Raw genomic sequence first — 19,270 nt, forward strand, 5'->3', positions numbered from 1 at the left:
GGTACTTTTCAAACAATTAAAACTGAGCTCCTTGGCACTCTAACCATTGCTCAGGAACACTAAAGAGTGTCTCTCAGCCCCAAATTTGTTTTCAAAACATGTTTAATGTCAACAAGAGGCATTTTTATGTGCAGTACAATCACTGCCTTGATAATTCTGCTAAGGCTACAGTTCTTAGCAGTCCTAAGCTTGTGATTTTGGAAGGAAATGTTGGAGAAATCAATAGAGACATGCTTCCAAGTAAATATGTTTAGGATTGGGCTGTAAGCCTGTAATTTATGGACTTTTCTGTCTAATGTGGAGTAACCTAATGTGAGAAAAAAACAAACATATTGCAGAGTTATTAACTACTGACGCTGTTTATAATTAGCTTCTTATCTGTGTCAGGTATTTGCAGAAGCCTACAAGAGCGACAGCTGAGCTTTACTTTTAAGTATCATTAATAATCTGTCTGTTCTTTCTCTCCTGAAATAGAAACAAACATAGCCTGAGACTAAGTTCTATGAATGAGAATTGCTGGCCATACAGTATATTAAGTATGCTTAGAAAAATAAAGGTAAATTGCGCAAGTGAGTATACTGATTACTGTCACAAGTCATGATTAGTTTATTTGCTAAATTTAAGAATGTTGACTGAGTATAAGCACATAGTGTATTCCCTCAGTCATTACAGGATATAAACCAATCAACTACTGTCTTGGAGCATTTGTAGTAAAAAAGTTAAATATTTGTATGAATTACATTTTTCACATTACATTTTTCATACATATCCTTTCCAGAAGGGAGAAGAGATTGTATGAAGAATTCACATGTGTTCTTTTTGCTGATTGCAGGCTGCAATGTGAAGTTGCAGTCAATTGTAATATGAAGACTCACCTTAGTATAGCTGAATATGCATGTGTAAATCCTTCATAAATTATGGGGTACACATGTTATACAGACAGAACAATCCTATGTAGAGTTACTCTAAGACCAATATAAAATAAATAAGTTGGATCACAAAATCCAGAAGCAGGGATCACTGATCTTCCTTGTATCTCCTTCCTATCAGTCCATTCTAACCCTAGTAAAGATTATCATTGGGAGCATTGGGAGCAAAGTGTGGTCAAATATCCAACTTAGTCTGGAGGTTGCTTGAGCTGGAAATGATTGCTGGGAAGGGGTTATGAGAAAGATCTGCAGTAGTAAGCATTTTCCATTGACACATTGCAGGGTCCAACCCAAATGGCTTATACTGAAGAACCTCTGAGTCTTTATAGAAAACCTGCTATTTGTGAATCAGCTGCCACATCAAAGTGGAGATTACAGTTTTGTGTCATGTCTTACCTGATCCATTATGAGTAAGAGTAAAAATTATATCGAGAGCTTGAATAGAATATTGTCCAGATTTGGGATCACCCATTCCCCTCAATGCATAGGGAAGAACCGGCAACCCTGAACCCAGGCTTCTTCAACAGCAGAGCCCCCCGCCCATCTTACTCACTGGACTGGGGTCCAGGAACACAGGATTGTGATGGAGCTGGTGGTCACCACTCATGGACCACTGCCAACAGTGGCAGCTCCAGCACAAGAGTGAAGGCAATTGCCCGGCAAGGCACATTGCAGCTCACTTATTGCAAGGGCTATAGCCCTGGCATGGTTGGCTGCAGGTCTCGGGGCCCAAGGGTTCCCAGTGGCAAGCACAGCACAGGATAGGAAAGTGGGGGGCATTGGCGGCTGTCCCAGTCACTTCCAGCCCTAATCCCTGGGCTCTGAAGTGCACTCTGAAGGTGGGCTCCTCTTCATTGGTAAGAGACAAAAAGAGGGGCCAAGAGAAGAGGTCAACCCAGTCAATCTCAGCAGGAAGAGATGGAGTAATCCTGAGGGATGGGGTCAAGCAGCTAAGGAGGGGAAGAGAGGAGGCAGGGCATAGAGGGATGGGGAACTTGTCAGGCAGGGACAAAATAGGCTGGGCTCTTGAGGTGACACCAGAAGGGATCAAGCAGGGGTAAGGAGGATGAGAATAGTGACTGAACCCCTCCCTTCCTATTCTGAGACCTCTCAATGCTTCTGGAATTGGCAAAGGGAATGGTGGAAGGTGGCAGATTACAGGAAGGACAGGTAGGGCATTACAGTGCAGTGGAGGAAGTGGGCATTGCCTCACCTCCTAGGGTGTCCTTAGCCCTGTTTGCCTACCCTGGTTGAATGGATGAGTAGCTGACCCTTGCTGCATCCATCTGTACTGATCTCCACAGAGCAGATAAACCATAACCTGAGTGCATTTAAATTGTAGCTGGAGATGGAGGAGCTCCCAAACAGTATGTTTTCATGGACACATGGAATGCTGCTCAAAGGTAAAGGTCCAAATAACCTACCATGGAAGAACTCGAGATTTCTATGTGGCCTGGATACAGAAGTTACCCTACCCTGTGCTGCTATGGATAGATGTGCCTACATTATCTGACTCTACATAATCTGACCTGAGAGACTGCCACTCCAGCCACTGATGACAGGATCAATATGGTGAAAAATGCTTCAGCAAGACAATGGCAACAGGACCACCACTTTGTGGAGGCCCAAGAACAAGGCGTGGTTCATGTGGGTGCCAGGACGTGGAGATCCTACACCACCTCCTCATTCCTGCATAGTATTGTCTTGAGGTATTGGTCTCATGAACATCCATGGGCAGGCCACTAGGCGGCCCGGAATACCCTCCTTCAGGTACTGGCCCCTTAACCAAAGATGTGCATAACTTCTGCAAAACATGAGAAGACTGCCAGACCACTTCAAATTATCACATTCATTGCATTCCTCTTGCCCCTCTCCCAATTATGCATGCTCCATTTGATTTCATGGGACCATATGCTGCACACCCAGCATTCTTGGTTCTCATAGATTACACCACTAGATACCCAGAGGCCACCCCCTTCCAGAATATTAAAAGCAAGGGCATAACTAAAAAACATAATGCAGGACTTTGTACATGCTGGGCTACCCAGGAAAATTCTGACCAAGCGTAGGTTCACAGGTGTCTTGTTAAGGCTACAGGAGTGCCAGGTATTACAAGTCTTATAGATCCAAAAGATCTTCACATCAGTCCATTCCCCCTCCAGACCAACAGGTTAACAGAACATTTCAATCAAATAGTAAAGGCCATGCTCCATAAGTTGGCCCATACCTGCCCCAACGCAAGGGATCTCTACACAAGCCCTCTCATGTTAGCTTTGAGAAAGAATGTGCTAAGTTTGATGGGGTACACTCCCTTCAAATTGTTGTATGACCAGAAGCCACAAGGAATACTCTTCTTGGTAGGTAATTAATGGTTGAGGAAGTCTACTGACCCATGGAGAACCCCCACAAGTATGTACAGTGATTCCAAAAGCAACTTGAGCAAGTTCAAACAGCAGCCTGGCAGAATCAAGAACAAACACAAGAGGTGCAGAAGCAATGGTTCAACTGTGGAACGTGAGAATGGTCATTTCGACCAGGAACCCAGGTTCCAGTTACCAAATAGATCTGGCCCTCCAGAATCTGGACTCTGACCTCCCATTTCTGTTCCAGACTGATACATCTGAGATAGGAATAGGTGCAGTCCTATTCCAGACAGTCAACAGTCAAGAACAGCCCATCCTTTTTATTAACCGCAAACTACAGCCAGCCAAACAAAGATTTCCCACTGTGGAGAAGGAAGCCCTGGCCATCAAATGGGCTATGGGGGCTCTACAGTACTATCTGGCAAACATCCATTTCAAATTGGTGGTAGACTATGAACCATTGGTTTGGATGGTCTGAATGAAGGACCACAACCCAAAGATATTACAATCGCATTTATTTCCGCTTCCTTTGAGCTTCAAAATCCAACACTGACTGGACCAGACTCATATCAATGCAGATTACCTTCATTAATCTTTGAAGACAACCCACATGCCAAGGTGTATGTCTGGGCTCAGGATCATCCACCCATCTCATGCACAGAAAAGAGGCAGTGTGAGCTTAGCAACCCTAAATCTGGGCCCCATTGGCAGCAGAATGCCCCCCTCCATGTTACTCAACAATCTGGGGCCCAGGGCAGAGAACAGTGTGATGGAGCCGATGGTCACCACTTTTGGGCAGCTGCTGGAAGTGGTAGTTCTGGGATGTGCAGAGGTGGTAAACAGATAGACTCCATTTTAAGGATCATAGCCCTGGCATGGTTGGCTGCAGGTCCCAAGGACCAAGAGCTTCCAACTGCAGACACAGTGGAGGATAAGGAAGGGGGGGGGTCATCAAAGGCCACTTCCAGCCAAATCATGCCCTGGGATGCTGGAGGCAGACCTGTTCTTCACTGGTGAGAGATAAAAGGAGGGCTGAAGATCAGAGGTTAGCCCAGCCAACCCCAGCAAAGTGAGGTTGACTGACCTGGAAGGGTGAGGTCAAGCAGCTGGGATGGGGGAGAGACACAGAGGAAAGGGAAGATAAAAAAGTTGTCTCAAGACTATGCAAGAAGGGAACAAGCAGGGAGAAGGAGAAGGGTGGTGACTGAACCCCTCCCATTCTGAGACCTCTTGATGTTATCAGGGCCAGCGAAGGGGAAGGTGAGGTGTGACACATACATGATGGCAACTGGGTTTGTTTTGTTGGCAAAAAAAGTGCAACTTTTATTAAAGGTATACTTTAAAAAATGACCTTTTTTTTTGTCAGGAAGACAAATCTAGTTGCATCAAAGAGCAGAATTCCAAAATGCAGCTCCTTGAACGTTTGCTATGATGCTATGCTTCGCTTTATCTGAAGCCATGTGTTACATTTCCATCTTGTAATATGACACAGGTTATTGTAGTTATGATTTATTTACATTAGACACAGAAGCATCATCAGTGACCTCCTTGTAGGTTAGCTGACCTTCAACACTGTTACTTTAAAAGGACCCCCTTGCTGCAGAGTTATCATGGTCCTGTGACCTTCCTAGAGTCAAGCAGTAAAGTTATATTATTCTGTAATGTTTCATGCAATTCTCCTTCAATTGACAGTCAGCAGGTGTGATAAACTACATTAAATGATTGCATACCTTGCCAGCCTTGATTCTATCAAAACAACACTGTAATGGAAAACCACCTAGTTGGCTAGTTGGTTCAGCAGATCCCTGCAAGCCATTACAGCTCAATGCCTGATTGCTGTGCATCTGTGGCCATATGTGGCCTGTTCAGCTCCCCAGACAAGCACACGCCTAACTGGCCACCTAAGCAGATGTTCACAAATTGAATATTCCTGGATGAGTCCCAATTTAACTTAGATGTGCAAATACCAGCATAGAAACACAACGTGTGGCAAGCCATTTGTATGAAGTAACTTCCCATTTCACTCTAGCAATTTCAACCAGGCCAATTCAGTCTCTGCACTTAGAAGGAACTGGGCCTCAGTCTGTTAACTGCCAGTTCCCTTAACTGTGGTCAGGCTACTTGGGTCATCAAGACTCATTTTCAAAAGTCTTGAATTATAGGCCAACATCTCCATCCTTTATCACTTCTACTCCACCTATAGGAAATTGCTTCTAATTTACATTAATTAGATCTTCAGTAATTTTCCCAAAATGCAGAGTGTAAACAAAGGGTTTGGAAATGCATAGATAAATACTCCACTCAGTGTCTTAAGCAGAACCTGTCCGGGAATGTAAGTATTAAATGTCAGCATTACTGATTTTGAAATATTTGCATAGCTATAACCCCAATATCTTGTACATAATGAATTACCTGGTAGAGGAGGTGCTTGGTAAAGATCTCCTCATTGCTCCTGGGCTCATGCTATAGTATGAGGAACTTTCCAAATCTGAGAGTGAGAAATTAGGGCCTGTTCCTGCGGCTATTGGTGCTGGAGAAATAAAGAAAAGGAAATCAGTAAGTCATGTGAAAAAAGGAATATTCACTTTCATCTTAATAACTTTACCTTACTTGTAGGTATAAATGTATAAATGTATAAGTTAACAGGCACCGTAATTAGGAAGATTAAAAGTTATTGCGCAACTTGCAATTAAGGTATTCTTTGACTTTTTTTTCCTGATAGCAAAGTCTGTGTGCAGCATGGTTTATTGCCTTCCCAAAAATTGCAGGAATATTGCCTCTTCACAAATGTTTCCATATGCTTAACATTACTGGATATATTAGCAAGATTTTCCTCTTGTTTGCTGGCTTGGGTAAGTGATTCATTTATTTAAAATATTTATATCCCATCTTTTTAGTTAGCCCAAAGTCAGCTTGCAACCACAGCCATACAACCAGTCTTCTTTGCTGCATCTTCTCTTGATTTCTACAAATGGCTGAAATGAAATAGTTTTTAGTGAAGATACTACTAAGCACATAGCCTTCATTGTGAAGAAGGGAAATTTCTGAATTTCTGAATCATGAAACTTGAATTAATGTCATCATCATAAGAAATGACTAAAGGCAAATGACCATTTTAATGCAGAAGAAATGTACAGTTGTGATTAGGGAATCCAAGAACTCTTTATCATATACTGTTCTCTGTTGCTATTAAAATCTGTAAGAAATCTATTTAAGCTTATCCTTGTACTTTTACCTGGCACGAAATCAGGGGCAAAATGATTATGTAGTTATGCTGCATGAGAACTCCTGGGATCATTGGGACTGACTTTCTAAAGAGATTGTGTCACTTGTCATATAACAAGTCTTCACTGTCTTTCAAGCAAAGGTTGGATACACACTTTTCTTGGATGCTTTAGGATGCTTTGGGCTGATCCTGTGTTGAGCAGGGGGTTGGACTAGATGGCCTGTATGGCCCCTTCCAACTCTATGATTCTATGATTCTATAACCTGAAGCTTAATCTATACAACAGAAAAGTAGAATTTACTAAGGGATATCAGATGTCCCATCAATACAACAACTCACTGCTTGGAAAATGTTAAAATGTAATTAAATCTAATGGGGATGGAAAGAATTGTGTTCCACATGTGTAACCACTAAATTAGATTAACATTCAGCTACCATGCACATAAAAGTGTGGGGGGCCTTCTTTTGCTTCTTTGATAGATGATGGGGAAACATTGCCCTCCTACACTTCTGTTCATCATATTAATAAGGGTTTGCTGCTATACTACTATTAAGTTGCCAACCAAGATAGGGATGAGGGGTTGTGGCCAAGACCGAAAAATAGGGGTAGGATTAAACGTGGGGGGAGAGAACTGAGGTCATGAAAAGAAGAGAGCAAAAAGGAGAGTGAGGAAGAGAAATAGGAAAGGTTATTTTATTTTCTATAGGACACTGACAAGGAAGATCTGGCTAAACAAACAAACTTATGGAGACAAGTGGAAGGAAAGGAAGAGGGAAACAGATTGCTGAAAACAACAATCTTGTTAGAAGGCTGCAGTCTAACAACGACTGTGGCAACCATGAGCTGTTCTGGTTGGTCTTACCTTGCTCCAGTCCTGGCTTGCTAGATGAGTTTAGCAGGATATGCAAGTATTTTGCCTCCTTGTGGTAAACTCTGTAGAAAGCACCGGAGCAGAAAGCTGAACTACTGCTGTTTACTGCAGTCTGCCTTCCTTGCGCCCCTAGTGGCTGCATTGCAGTGCATTAGAAGTAAAATAAATTGGGATGGGTCCTGAATTTGGCAGGGGCCCAGGAATTTTGTCCCTCCCCCGCAGCCCTCCTCATCTGGCCCTGACAGAACATAGCTGTGCAAATTTCACAGGTAGCTATTAGGGCTGATTCATAAATGCAGGGTCATGACTTGCTGACTTAGTGAATCACAAATTATACTACAACATTGCTTCAGTGTAGCCAAATCACACCACAAGCATGGGCATTCATTAACTGAAAAAAGTGTGTTCATCTCCTAGCTCTATTTAGCGTTCGCATTTAACGTTCCTGGGCAAGGTGGTGGAGAGGGCTGCAGCGGACCAGCTCCTGGCATTCTTAGAGGAAACTTCAGCACTCGATCCATATCAGTCTGGCTTCCGCACTGGCCATGGGGTGGAGACGGTTTTGGTTGCCCTGCTGGATGACCTCGCCACTGGATAGAGGCGAGTCAGCCATGTTGGTCCTTTTAGACCTATCGGTGGCCTTTGACATCGTGGACCACGAACTGTTGATCCATTGCCTGGCCGGTACGGGGATACAGGGCACAGCCTTGTGCTGGATACGCTCCTTCCTCCAGAACCGGTCCCAGAGGGTTGCTGTGGGGGAAGAGCTCTCGTGGCCCTATAGACTCGCTTGTGGGGTCCCTCAGGGTGCAGTCCTCTCCCCCACATTGTTTAACATCTTTATGCGCCCTCTGGCCCAACTGGTACGGAGCTTTGGGCTGGGTTGCCATCGGTACGCTGATGACACCCAACTCTATCTCCTAATGGACAGTCACCCGAACTCCCCCCGGAACCATTTGCCAGATGTTTGGAAGCAGTGTCTGAATGGTTCGAGCAGAGTCGCCTGAAACTCAACCCCTCCAAGACGGAGGTCCTGTGGCTGGGGAGAAGAGGGCAGGAACAGGCAGAGCATTTACCCACTCTAGCAGGGGTGCAACTTACCATCGTGCCCCAAGCTAGGAATTTGGGTGTGACCATTGATGCCTCCCTGACTAAGAAGGCTCAGGTCAAGAGAGTAGTGGGCCAGGCATTTTTCTATCTTCGCCAGGCCCACAGTGATCCATGCGACAGTCACCTCTAGAATAGATTTCTGTAACTCGCTCTACGCAGGCCTACCCTTGTCCCTGACCCGGAAACTACAGCTGGTGCAAAATGCAGCTACCAGGGGCCTCACTGGAACATCTTGGAGGGCCCACATCCAACCGGTGCTGAGGCAGCTGCATTGGCTGCCAATTGCTGCCCGGATCTGGTTCAAGGTTTTGGTTTTAACCTTCAAGGCCATACACGGATTGGGACCCACATACCTGAGGGACCGCCTACCGCTCTATGCCCCTCCGCAGGGCCTTACACTCTGTGGGTGAGAACCTGTTGGTCGTCCCCGGCCCGAAGGAAGCGCGCCTAGCCTCGACCAGGGCCAGGGCTTTTTCAGTCCTGGCCCCCACCTGGTGGAATGAGCTCCCGTGTGATCTGCGGGCCCTGCGGGATTTGTCAGCTTTCCGCAGGGCCTGTAAAACGGGTCTATGGGGTCAGCGAATCAGGGACATCGCTCCCCCCCTAGGAGTTGGAGTGTATGCTACTCTCCTATCCTTTCCTCTTCACCTCTTTAATAATTGGGGGAGGGATGGGATTTTTATCCGTCATGTTAGTAAATTGATGTTTTAATGGGAATTTTAATGGGGTTAGTTGTTGTGACCCGCCTCGAGCCTGTTGGGAGAGGCGGGAAATAAATATAATAATAATAATAATAATAATAATAATAATAATAATAATAATAATAATAATAATAATAATAATAATAATAATATTTTGTCTGAAATAGCTAATAATGAAATATATTAAATACAATCTTTAAAAATTACAACCCAGTGATGATAAACAAAACATAGTCCATAAGCTACTACTATGATATGTAATTTAAAAATCAGATTGACAGGAATCTGTGTACACAACCCAACAGATGCAACACTGCTTCAAAAAGAACTATCTAAGTTAGGAATGCTACCCAAGGTATGCTGAAAACACAATGACAATGAGCTTCAACATTTCATAGGCAAAAATTATCTTTGTACATCCATTTGATATATGAAGGTGGAAACCAGACCAATTAATCTTTTGAGGACCAAATGTACTTCATGGAAGAAAATGGGGTTGGGCTAACTGCAGGGGACCAAGTGGGTCTATAAGGGAGAGGCAATACTTCCAACAATTTCCTCAAAGCACCATGAACTGAGTCCAGAAATAAACAAATATTGCAATCATAATATTGGTGTTATGTTCCAAGTGCTTCCCAGTGTTAGTCAAAAGAAGATCTGCTATATTTTCCAGAAGCTAAAGTTTAGGGCAGTTTCACAAAGACCATGTTATAATAGTCTGGTATGGAGACTACAAAAGTATGGATCAGTGTAGCTAGTTCCTATGACACTAAAATATACTCTGAACAACTATTCCAACCTTTTTTCAAATATCAAAGTATTCATAAGCTCATCATTTGATTTAAATTCAATAAAACCATCTCTCAAGGGCATCTGCCTTAGCAGATAGAGCTGTTTTTTCGTACCCTGCTTTTCACTGCCCAAAGGAATCTGAGAGTAGCTTATAATAGCCTTCCCTTCCTCTCCCTATTAACAAACATCCAGTGAGATAAATGAAGATAAATGAAGTTGAATGGCAGGCAAATGTTGTCCCCATATTCAAGCAAGGGGAAAAGGAGAATCTGGGTAACTGTAGACCCATCAGCTTGACATCTGTAGCTGGCAAAATTTTGGGACATATCATCAAACAGTCGTTCCTTGAGCAACTAGAACAGAAAGCTGTGATTTCTAAGACTCAGCATGGGTTTTGCAAGAACAAGTCATGTCAGACCAAGGTATCTCTTTTTTTGAGAAAGTGACTCCCTTTCTGGATCAGGGGAATGCAGTGGACATAGTTTATCTGGATTTCAGTAAAGCTTTTGATAAGGTTCCACATGATATTCTTGTTGACGAGTTGGTAAAATGCGGTATAGATCCTAATTCTGTCAGGTGGATTGATAATTGGTTGACTGATCATACCCAAAGAGTACTTGTTAATGGTACAGCATCCTTTTGGAGAAGAGTGACAAATGGAGTTCCCCAGGGATCTGTCCTGGGGCCTGTGTTGTTCAACATATTTATAAATGATTTGGATCAGGGATTAGAGGGGATACTTATTAAATTTGCAGACGATACTAAACTGGGAGGTGCATACATAACAGTAGACAGAATCAGAATACAGGATGATCTTGAGAGGCTCGAGAACTGGTCTAAACTGAATAAAATGAAATTCAATAGGGACAAATATAATGTTCTGCATTTAGGTAGGAAAAACCAAATACATCAATATAAGATGAGGGAGACTTGTCTTGGCAGTAGCATGTGTGAAAAGGATCTAGGAGTCTTAGTAGACCATACATTGAACATGAGTCAGCAGTGTGACTTTGTGGCTAAAAAGGTAAATGGGATTTTGGACTGTATCAAACGGAGTATCATGTCCAGATCATGGGAGGTGATGGTACCACTTTACTCTGCTCTGGTTCAGCCTCACTTGGAGTACTGAGTTCAGTTTTGGGCACCCCAGTTGAAGAGGGATGTAGATAAACTGAAGTGTGTCCAGAGGAGGGCGACAAAGATGATGAGGGGTTAGGAGACCAAGACATATGAGGAAAGGTTGGGAGAGCTTGATCTGTTTAGCCTGGAGAGGAGATGACTGAGAGGGGATCTGATAGCCATCTTCAAGTATTTAAAAGGGGATGGAGCACAGTTGTTCTCTCTCTTGCCCCGGAGGAACAGACCAGATATAATGGGATGAAATTAATTCAAAAGACATTCCGTCTAAACATCTGGAAGAAATTCCTGACAGTTAGAGCGGTTTCTCAGTGGAACAGGCTTCCTCGTGAGGTGGTGCGTTCTCCATCTTTGGAAATTTTTAAACAGAGGCTGGATAGCTATCTGACAGAGGGGCTTATTCTGTGAATATTCAAGCCGGTGGCATGTTACAGTGGATGAGCGATAGGATTGTGAGTGTCCTGCATAGTGCAGGGGTTTGGACTAGATGACCCAAGAGGTCCCTTCCAACTCAATGATTCTATGAGAGAGCTCTGAGAGAACTGTGTTTGGCCAAAGATCACTCAGCTAGCTGCATGTTAAAGAGTGGGGAATCAAATGTAGTTCTCCAGATTAGAGGCTGCTGCTCTTAACCACTATACCATGCTTGCTTTCTCTCATTCACATAGCTTCCAAACATTGGTTCATTATGATCTGCATCACTGAATGGGCCACAACTCCACACAAAGGACTTCCATGGCACAAAATACTAATTCAAACACATTATTATTCAGTAGATATGTGTAACTTGTTTGTCATAAATCATCTGTTTGGTAAGCAACCAATGACAACATTATCTACTTTCAAATGTGAGTCATCTATTAGAGAGTGCCTGTGGTATCCTTGGTACAAAAGATATAACTCTCTGCCCCTTATGCCCATGCATTTTTGTGACCTTTGTATATTAATTTTAAATTATTAAAATTCATTGTAGAATGTGGCTATTCTGTCACAGAGGTTTCTAGTTTGCTACTTTCTAGTCAACCCTGGCACAAACATGGCAATCCTTGTTTGTTTTATATAGTATCATTGATCTAAAGAAATCTTAATTGGGGAATGGGTCACTGATGACCACTTCTGAGGAACTAAAAGCATCATAGGGCTTATGGGTTCCCAGTGAAATTATTCCCAGCATAACCTGGCAACCAGGTCTTTCTGGATGCCTCTTCCTATCCAAGTTGCCTTGGGTGAGTGTTTTGCATGGGCATACACTTCTTTTCATATTACAGCTGAAGTAGAAGCCTAAGTCCTCAATAGATGGAATATTATTTAGAGTAAGTTGTTCACAGACTACAGATGAAGCACATGAATAATAGCACAGATGAAGCATAGGAATCATAAATAGTGCAAAGAAAAAACCTTCATACAATTTCTTTATGTTGGAAACAATGGACTTGTACAACCAGTGGTTTAATAAAAACAGGTTAAGTGATATACATTGATAGCCATGCATTTTTAAAGGGACAGGATGGAAAGAACACAATGCTATTAAAATGGGAGCCAGTCAGTAATGATCTTTAAATAGAATTAGCTTGGGAACCATTTACAAAAAGACTACACTCATTTGCTATCTTCTTTTAACTACAATATTCTTCTTGTGCAATGGGTGACTAAAATTTGAAGAAAAAAAGGATTGTCAGATTAACTCATTTTATCAGTTGTGCTGTCTGCTAGAATGTCCTGACATCAGAGACAAGAGGCTGTAAAACTGATGAATTTGCATGGAAAAAGAAAGCAGTGTAACTATAATTTGTATAAAAGGTAGCATGGGCATGGTCTGCTATAATTCAGACACCCTGCAGATAGCAAACTACTGCCGCGCGAACAGTTATGGGTTAGAAAAATGACCACGCTGCAGTCAGTCTGACTTGAACGGAAATCAATCATAAAGGTAGTGCAGCATCCACTTCACAGTTTTAGCAACTTCTTGGCCAAACATCTCTTTGTTTAAAAGCCTTCACTTGATAAATTCTCTTTCACAGAAGACCTATGGAAAGCATAGCTGAAAGGTTAATAATGTGTTTTTCAGGCAGGAGTATAACAATGTCATTTCCCACTTACTATAATATTTATTAAACAACTTCATTTCAGAGAGTGGAAATGAGGAAAAATACCTTAATTAATTAGCCAGACTCTAGTTGTCTGTCCTTATTTCAGGGGTCTAAATTCTATAAAGTGTAATTCTACCTTGCTAAACTTGGCTATATCTACAGATAGTGAACTAACATTAAGACAGCAACGTTAACAAACTATTAAAATGTATTTATTTATTTTTAAAAGGTTATGTGCTTTCCTTGCACTGAACAAATAAAATGGCCCAGCCTGTGAATTAAAAATGTCTTTTAGTAGTTACAATAAGTAAACCCATCTCATGTTATAGATTAGCCAAGGTCACCAGTAGTGTGTGTGTGTGTGTGTGTGTGTGTGTGTGTGTGTGTGCGTGTACGAGAGAGAGAGAGAAAAAAACGTTTGAATGAAACTGCTTCTCTGTGTTGGTATTTTTAACCATCAAGAAAAGCCTTCTGCATCTTCATTTTAATGAAATTCATCTGTCCAGTCACCATTTTATTAACAATATAATCCAGCATTTCTCAAATCGAGCCCCACGGACCCCTGAAAGTCTGTGAGGGATGAGCCCTTCTCATTCCTATCTAAGTAACATGAAAAAGCAGCCTCTCAGTTTTGTAAGAATAAGTGTAGGGATTTCCCACCTTAGGGAAATGGGGTTGAATCAAGTAATCACTAATTTCCATGGTGAGAGTTCATAGAGGTCAAAATGTATTCAGACCACATCTAGAATTTGGTTAACATTTCTCCTTTGGTTTGAAACCATTTTTTTCTCATTTGCTGTTACTAGCCATAGTTATGCACATTTCAGGATTAAAATCACACACTGGTAGGGGATCCAGGCAAGGCCCTCAGATATCCTAACCTTGTGAAACTTCATGAATGGAGAGAGCATAGGTTAAAGCCTACAATGTTTTCATCCCACAGCTGGAAGTGTTACATGCTAAACAAAAACCTATTCTAAATGACGCATCAGGGAACTGTAAAGATTACCGTAAGTTTTTTCCCATAGGGAACACCAAGGATGGAACCTGGCATTTTGTACATGAAAAAAAGTGTGTGCACAACCCTGAAACAATATGTTATTTGAAGACAGGGAAGAAGGACTCTTAAGGATCTGACAGCAACCCTGTTACTCCCCAAAGTGTATTGTCCAACTGGACTTCAGAATTCATAGTCTCTCTGTGGCACCTCCGCTCCCAATGAATTCTTATAATATACTAGAGTAGTATAAAAAGATGGACAGGGATCTAAGGGGTAAGTAGTCACTCTCACTGACCCCTCAGTGGCCATGGAGCTTCCAATTCACAAACTTTATTAATTGTGGTAGGTTGGTCATGGCGGAGTGACCGAACTTTGTCCACAAACTAGCTCGATAAAGCTGCACAGCTCAAATTCAATTTCCTTATAGTTTGATGCCCTTCTTCGAGGGCAGTAAGAGACCTAATTACTCTATATAATTGTGTCAGGTGAAAGCTTGTGGACACGATTTCCATGGCGTAGAAGTCTCATTTCGCCGCTTTCATGACATTCTCATATGCCTTCATAAGCGTGTGATGCGATGTCTTAGTCACTTCTTCACGAATCTTCCTCCACACTCGCTCTAGTCATCTCACTTCCTTCTTCCTCTCCTGATTTATCAGGTATCCATATATGCCATGTCAACTCACACCCCCTCCCAAAATGGCCAATGATGGACCTGAAAGGGGTGGGAAGGGAGAGGGGCCCCAGGTGGGCATGCACATAGCAACGCTTCTCAACCATATTCTACAAGATTGTGCCACTTTGGGGATTTCTCAAAGCCTGAAGAATGTTTCAGAGGGTTCTCAACTGAAAAAAGTTGAGAAGAGCTGGATTAGGGTGAGGATATATAACAGGTATATGATTTTACATTTTAGGGCTACCTCGTAAATGGATCTTCTGCATAATTTTATTGATAAACAACAGCATCCAGAGGCCTGTTGCTTGGATTGGGGCCGCAATGCAAAACAAAAAGAAATGTACTCCTTTCAATCCTGCCAATTTTTCCAAATAATTCCCAATTTTTTTCAAATGACTCTCAGACCCGTCCCCCTAAGGGAAATATAAAGATGGCTTATGTTATTGCCTGAATACATTTTCATTGGTCAATTAAGTAGCTTTGCAAGGCCATCAGGGGCTGAAATATAAATGAAAATATTATATCCCTTTCCTCCCATGGTTCAATGTTGAACCTCCTGCCACCACTGTTATCACCCAAGTCTATGACATAGTTTGACCTTCAGACACCTATTAAACAGGCAGAGCATTAACTAATTATACCAGGCTAATTATACCATGTAATTTGTTAGCTAGCACTGCTGCTTGCAAATCTGAGAATTGATCCCACTCCAAAGCTGGAGGATTCTAGAACTTTTTGCAAAGTTCTAGAGTTTAGGAGGCATGATAAAATACACCCTATAAGGCCACAGAGGAGTGAGGGGGAGAAAGTCGAGAGAATGAAGATGAAAGGATGAGGACTTTATGTTTGATACTGTGCAGAGAATGCTTTAGCATAGTTCTCAACACAGGGGAAATTAATCCTGCAAATATATATATATATATATCCATGCAGCAAAGCACAAGGAAATCCATCTGCTCTACAATGAAAAGATCCTAAAGGAAAAAGTTACTATTACTCAAACTGATACTGAAGCATAAGAATTTTAAGAAGCCTAAGAATCACCAACATATATATTGCATATGAGAAAGAATTCTAGGCTAAATGTATATTAAGGAAGGTGGCTTTGTTGGATAAAGATCAGACTTTCCCTTCAACCCCCCCCCCCTTGATTGATGTACATGAAGCTTTATCTAACTGAGCTAATGCTGCTTTGGGATCCAGTTTCAGCTGACTTGGTGGTCTGGCCACAAACCTCTACATATACATGATATACTTTTCAGTCACTGGGAGCAGAGAACGAATGTGCCTGAAACAGATTCAGGTGTGTTGCTCTGAAGTAGCAGAACAAAGTTTGAGTCCAGTGGCACCTTTAAGACCAAGGACGTTTTATTGAAGATCTAAGTTTTCACGTGCATGTGTGCTTCTGCTGATACAATGAAATGGGAATTCCTAGGCCATACATATAGGTAGAGGGTGAGCAGCAAGTTATAATGAAGATATTAACAGATTCACGAACCGTATAAGAATAACAAGCTAAGTTTATAAGGTTATCCTTTGTTTGGGTTTAATTCTGGGGGAAACAGTAAGGAAAATGAATATGTAAAAATGCAGATCTATCCTTAACTGTGTAATGCTGAGAGTAATTAACAAAGACCCTGTCATTACATAATTAAATCCAAACAAATGATAACTTTATAAATTTAGCTTGTTCTTCCTGCGTGGGTTTTAAATCTGTTAAACATCACTGTCACTAAAAATTATAAAGTTGGTGAGCACACCACAGTTCTCCACAACCCAGGCCTCCTAGCTTCAAGTTAATATAGGCTGTTAGCAGCCTCTCAGTCATTACTCTGTGATGACTCTGCTTTCTGCAGTCAGCAACTGTCTTACTAACATACTGTGCTGCCTTTTAGACTGGAACTCTCTTCCAGCATATAGCTGGCATTCTTTAATTGACTCAGGTAAGCCAGGTGGGCTAACAAGGCAGGGAGCTGCAGTTGGAGGCTGGACAGAGGAATGAGTAGCTCCTGCAACAACTTTGGAATCTAAGCCCTGGCTTGTCTGCAGCTCCACTCTCTTCTGCTGGGCAGAGCTCTCTGCCTGTTGAACATCTGGCTGGGCTAAGCTCTCATCTAGCTGAGGCTCAGGTGAAGCTGGGAGTTCCTGGCAAGGATTTTCTTCTAAGGAGTCCTCCATAACAGGACCTGGGCTCACAACACTTCCCCATGGCCCTGCAGTTGGCCACTAGAGTGCTCTTTGCTTTCCCCCACCCTCCCTTTCCTCAAAGGGGTTGGAGGGATCCAGCAGCCTTACCCACCTAGCTTGGCCCTTGGGAGATGTGGGGGAAGGGGCCAGCCCCCTCCCACAGCCTTACCTGTACAGCATGTCCTTTGGGAGGTGTTGGGAGCAGGAAGGAGGCAGCCCACCACCCCTGGCCCTGGCCCTGGCCCTGGCCCTGGCCCTATCTGAGATCTGTATTATCTCCCTCAGGCCAAGGACCTTGAGCAGATTTAGACTGCACGATTTCAATACTGTTTGACGGTATAAGGGGAGGAGGCAGTCCCAATGATGTAGGTGTCTCAGAATGTTTGGGCCTTCAATGTCAAAACTTTGAATGTGATCCAGTCTCCAATCTGAAGACAGCAAAGCTGAGAGAGCACTGGTGTAAAATGTGCTTTCCATGGGGTTCTTGTTTGGAGCTGAGCTGTCGGGAACATTCTGGACCAGTTGGAATTTCTGGAGCAGCCTCAAGGGTAGCCATGCATAGAATAGTTACAGAAGTCTGATCTGGAGGTAACTGTTGGATATATAACCAACTCTCTACTACTAAGAGCATTACATATGGAGGTAAATCCATGGATGTGTTTGGGTGAAAATAATAATCTTTTTTGTTTATACTTGCAAAGTGACAATATAAGAGTGAGATGGGAGTCAAACCAAGGAACCAGTATGCCTTTCAGCAGTAACTATCTCTCAACTGAATATTATTATTATAAACATCATTATTTTAAAAGACTATGGCTGAAATATACGGTTAGGTCTTTTACCTCCTGTAAATGGTTTTGCTAATTTGCGTAAGAAAGCTTTACAGAATACCACAGATATGAAATGTGTGATGTTCATTTTTAACATTACTAGTATAGCACGCTATTGACCATCTAATTATACCGAATTCCATTTATTAACGTAGCTTACCACAATGTTTATGGGGACTTTTTGTGTTGCTTTAATAGGATATTGATTGAGAACAAGGTTTGAGTGGGCTGCCATTGAACTGTATATAATGGCATAAAAGGCAAGGTCACTGCAATGTTTCATTCTAAGCCTACAGCCCATTTTGTATTATAATTTCTCCCTTCAGTCTCTTCATATCCAGACTTGAATTGTAGCCTTTAGACAGCCATGCTTTGCTGCTGAATATGATGTTGGTCTCTTCAGTGTTTATTTTCATGCTGCTGATTTTAAATGACCTATCCTACAATATTGATCAGAACAGTAGAAACCTCACATATGGAGAAACAGCATAGCTATGTTACTGTAGAATGTAAAAGAAAACAGATCCCCCTAGTTTTCTCTTGGTTGGAGGAGGGGATTCACAAATGTTCCCCTCCCATGGGAAACCTCTAGTCCTTCTCTAAGCTGTTCTTGAGGGCACCCATCCCCCAGGAACAGTAGTTGGGGGAAGGGCTGCTGCTTAACAAAATTTCCTTCTCCTTATGCCTACATAAATCTAGGTGGGATCCAAATCTTGGTGTGATCCAAACAATACTCTGAAAATATACTAGCTGGTCAAGTAGTGTCTTTCACTCTTCTTACTGCATGAAATCCATACAAATGGCCAGTCAGGAATTGGATGCTAAAATCCAAGTGAGGTCAATGGGAGTGGTACTGTTTTACATGCATAATTGCTACCAAAAGCTTGAATATAGTGTTGTGAATGTTCCATCAATGGTAAATTGAGTTTAAAAAGTGAGAGTGTGAGGCCTGCAGGTTTCAAGCATTCTCAGAAATGACATCTTTTGCTCTGAAAATCTGCAGCTTAATTCCTGAATGTTGATGGTTAGTGGCAATTGCATACTTCAGTCATATCCATAGATACTGTCATTAGTATTTTACATATTCTAGGCCAGTGACCAATTTCTAGTAGCCATTTTGACCTGCCAGTTTAAATAGCTGCTCACATTTGGGGTCCTAAAACCACATGCATGTGAGTGTGCTCTGGCAAAAAGCACCTCAAGGCTGAGATCATATTTATACTATCCTGGAAGTGACTGAATGAAGTCCCACTGAAATGAGATTATGCTGCATATCTAATCAGAGCAGTAACAGTGAATTCATGTTCAACCAATTTTTAAAATTAAGTCTGTGTCCATTTTTAGTTAACTTTAGTGA

The 19,270-nt window shown here is 42.2% G+C and overlaps 1 protein-coding gene across 13 annotated transcripts in view; it reads right to left on the reverse strand.

The window, feature by feature from the left end:
- The window catches only part of NFIA (nuclear factor I A), a 592,830-nt gene that overhangs the window by 127,345 nt on the left and 446,215 nt on the right, over window positions 1-19,270 (reverse strand). For all 13 annotated transcript variants that reach the window (XM_077333540.1, XM_077333532.1, XM_077333538.1 and 10 more), the window contains one exon: window positions 5,705-5,822. In XM_077333540.1, the coding sequence (XP_077189655.1) occupies window positions 5,705-5,822 (118 nt within the window). The remainder of the gene's footprint in view (window positions 1-5,704; window positions 5,823-19,270) is intronic.

The sequence above is a fragment of the Paroedura picta genome, chromosome 4 (genome assembly GCF_049243985.1).
Source record: "Paroedura picta isolate Pp20150507F chromosome 4, Ppicta_v3.0, whole genome shotgun sequence".
NCBI lineage: Eukaryota > Metazoa > Chordata > Lepidosauria > Squamata > Gekkonidae > Paroedura > Paroedura picta.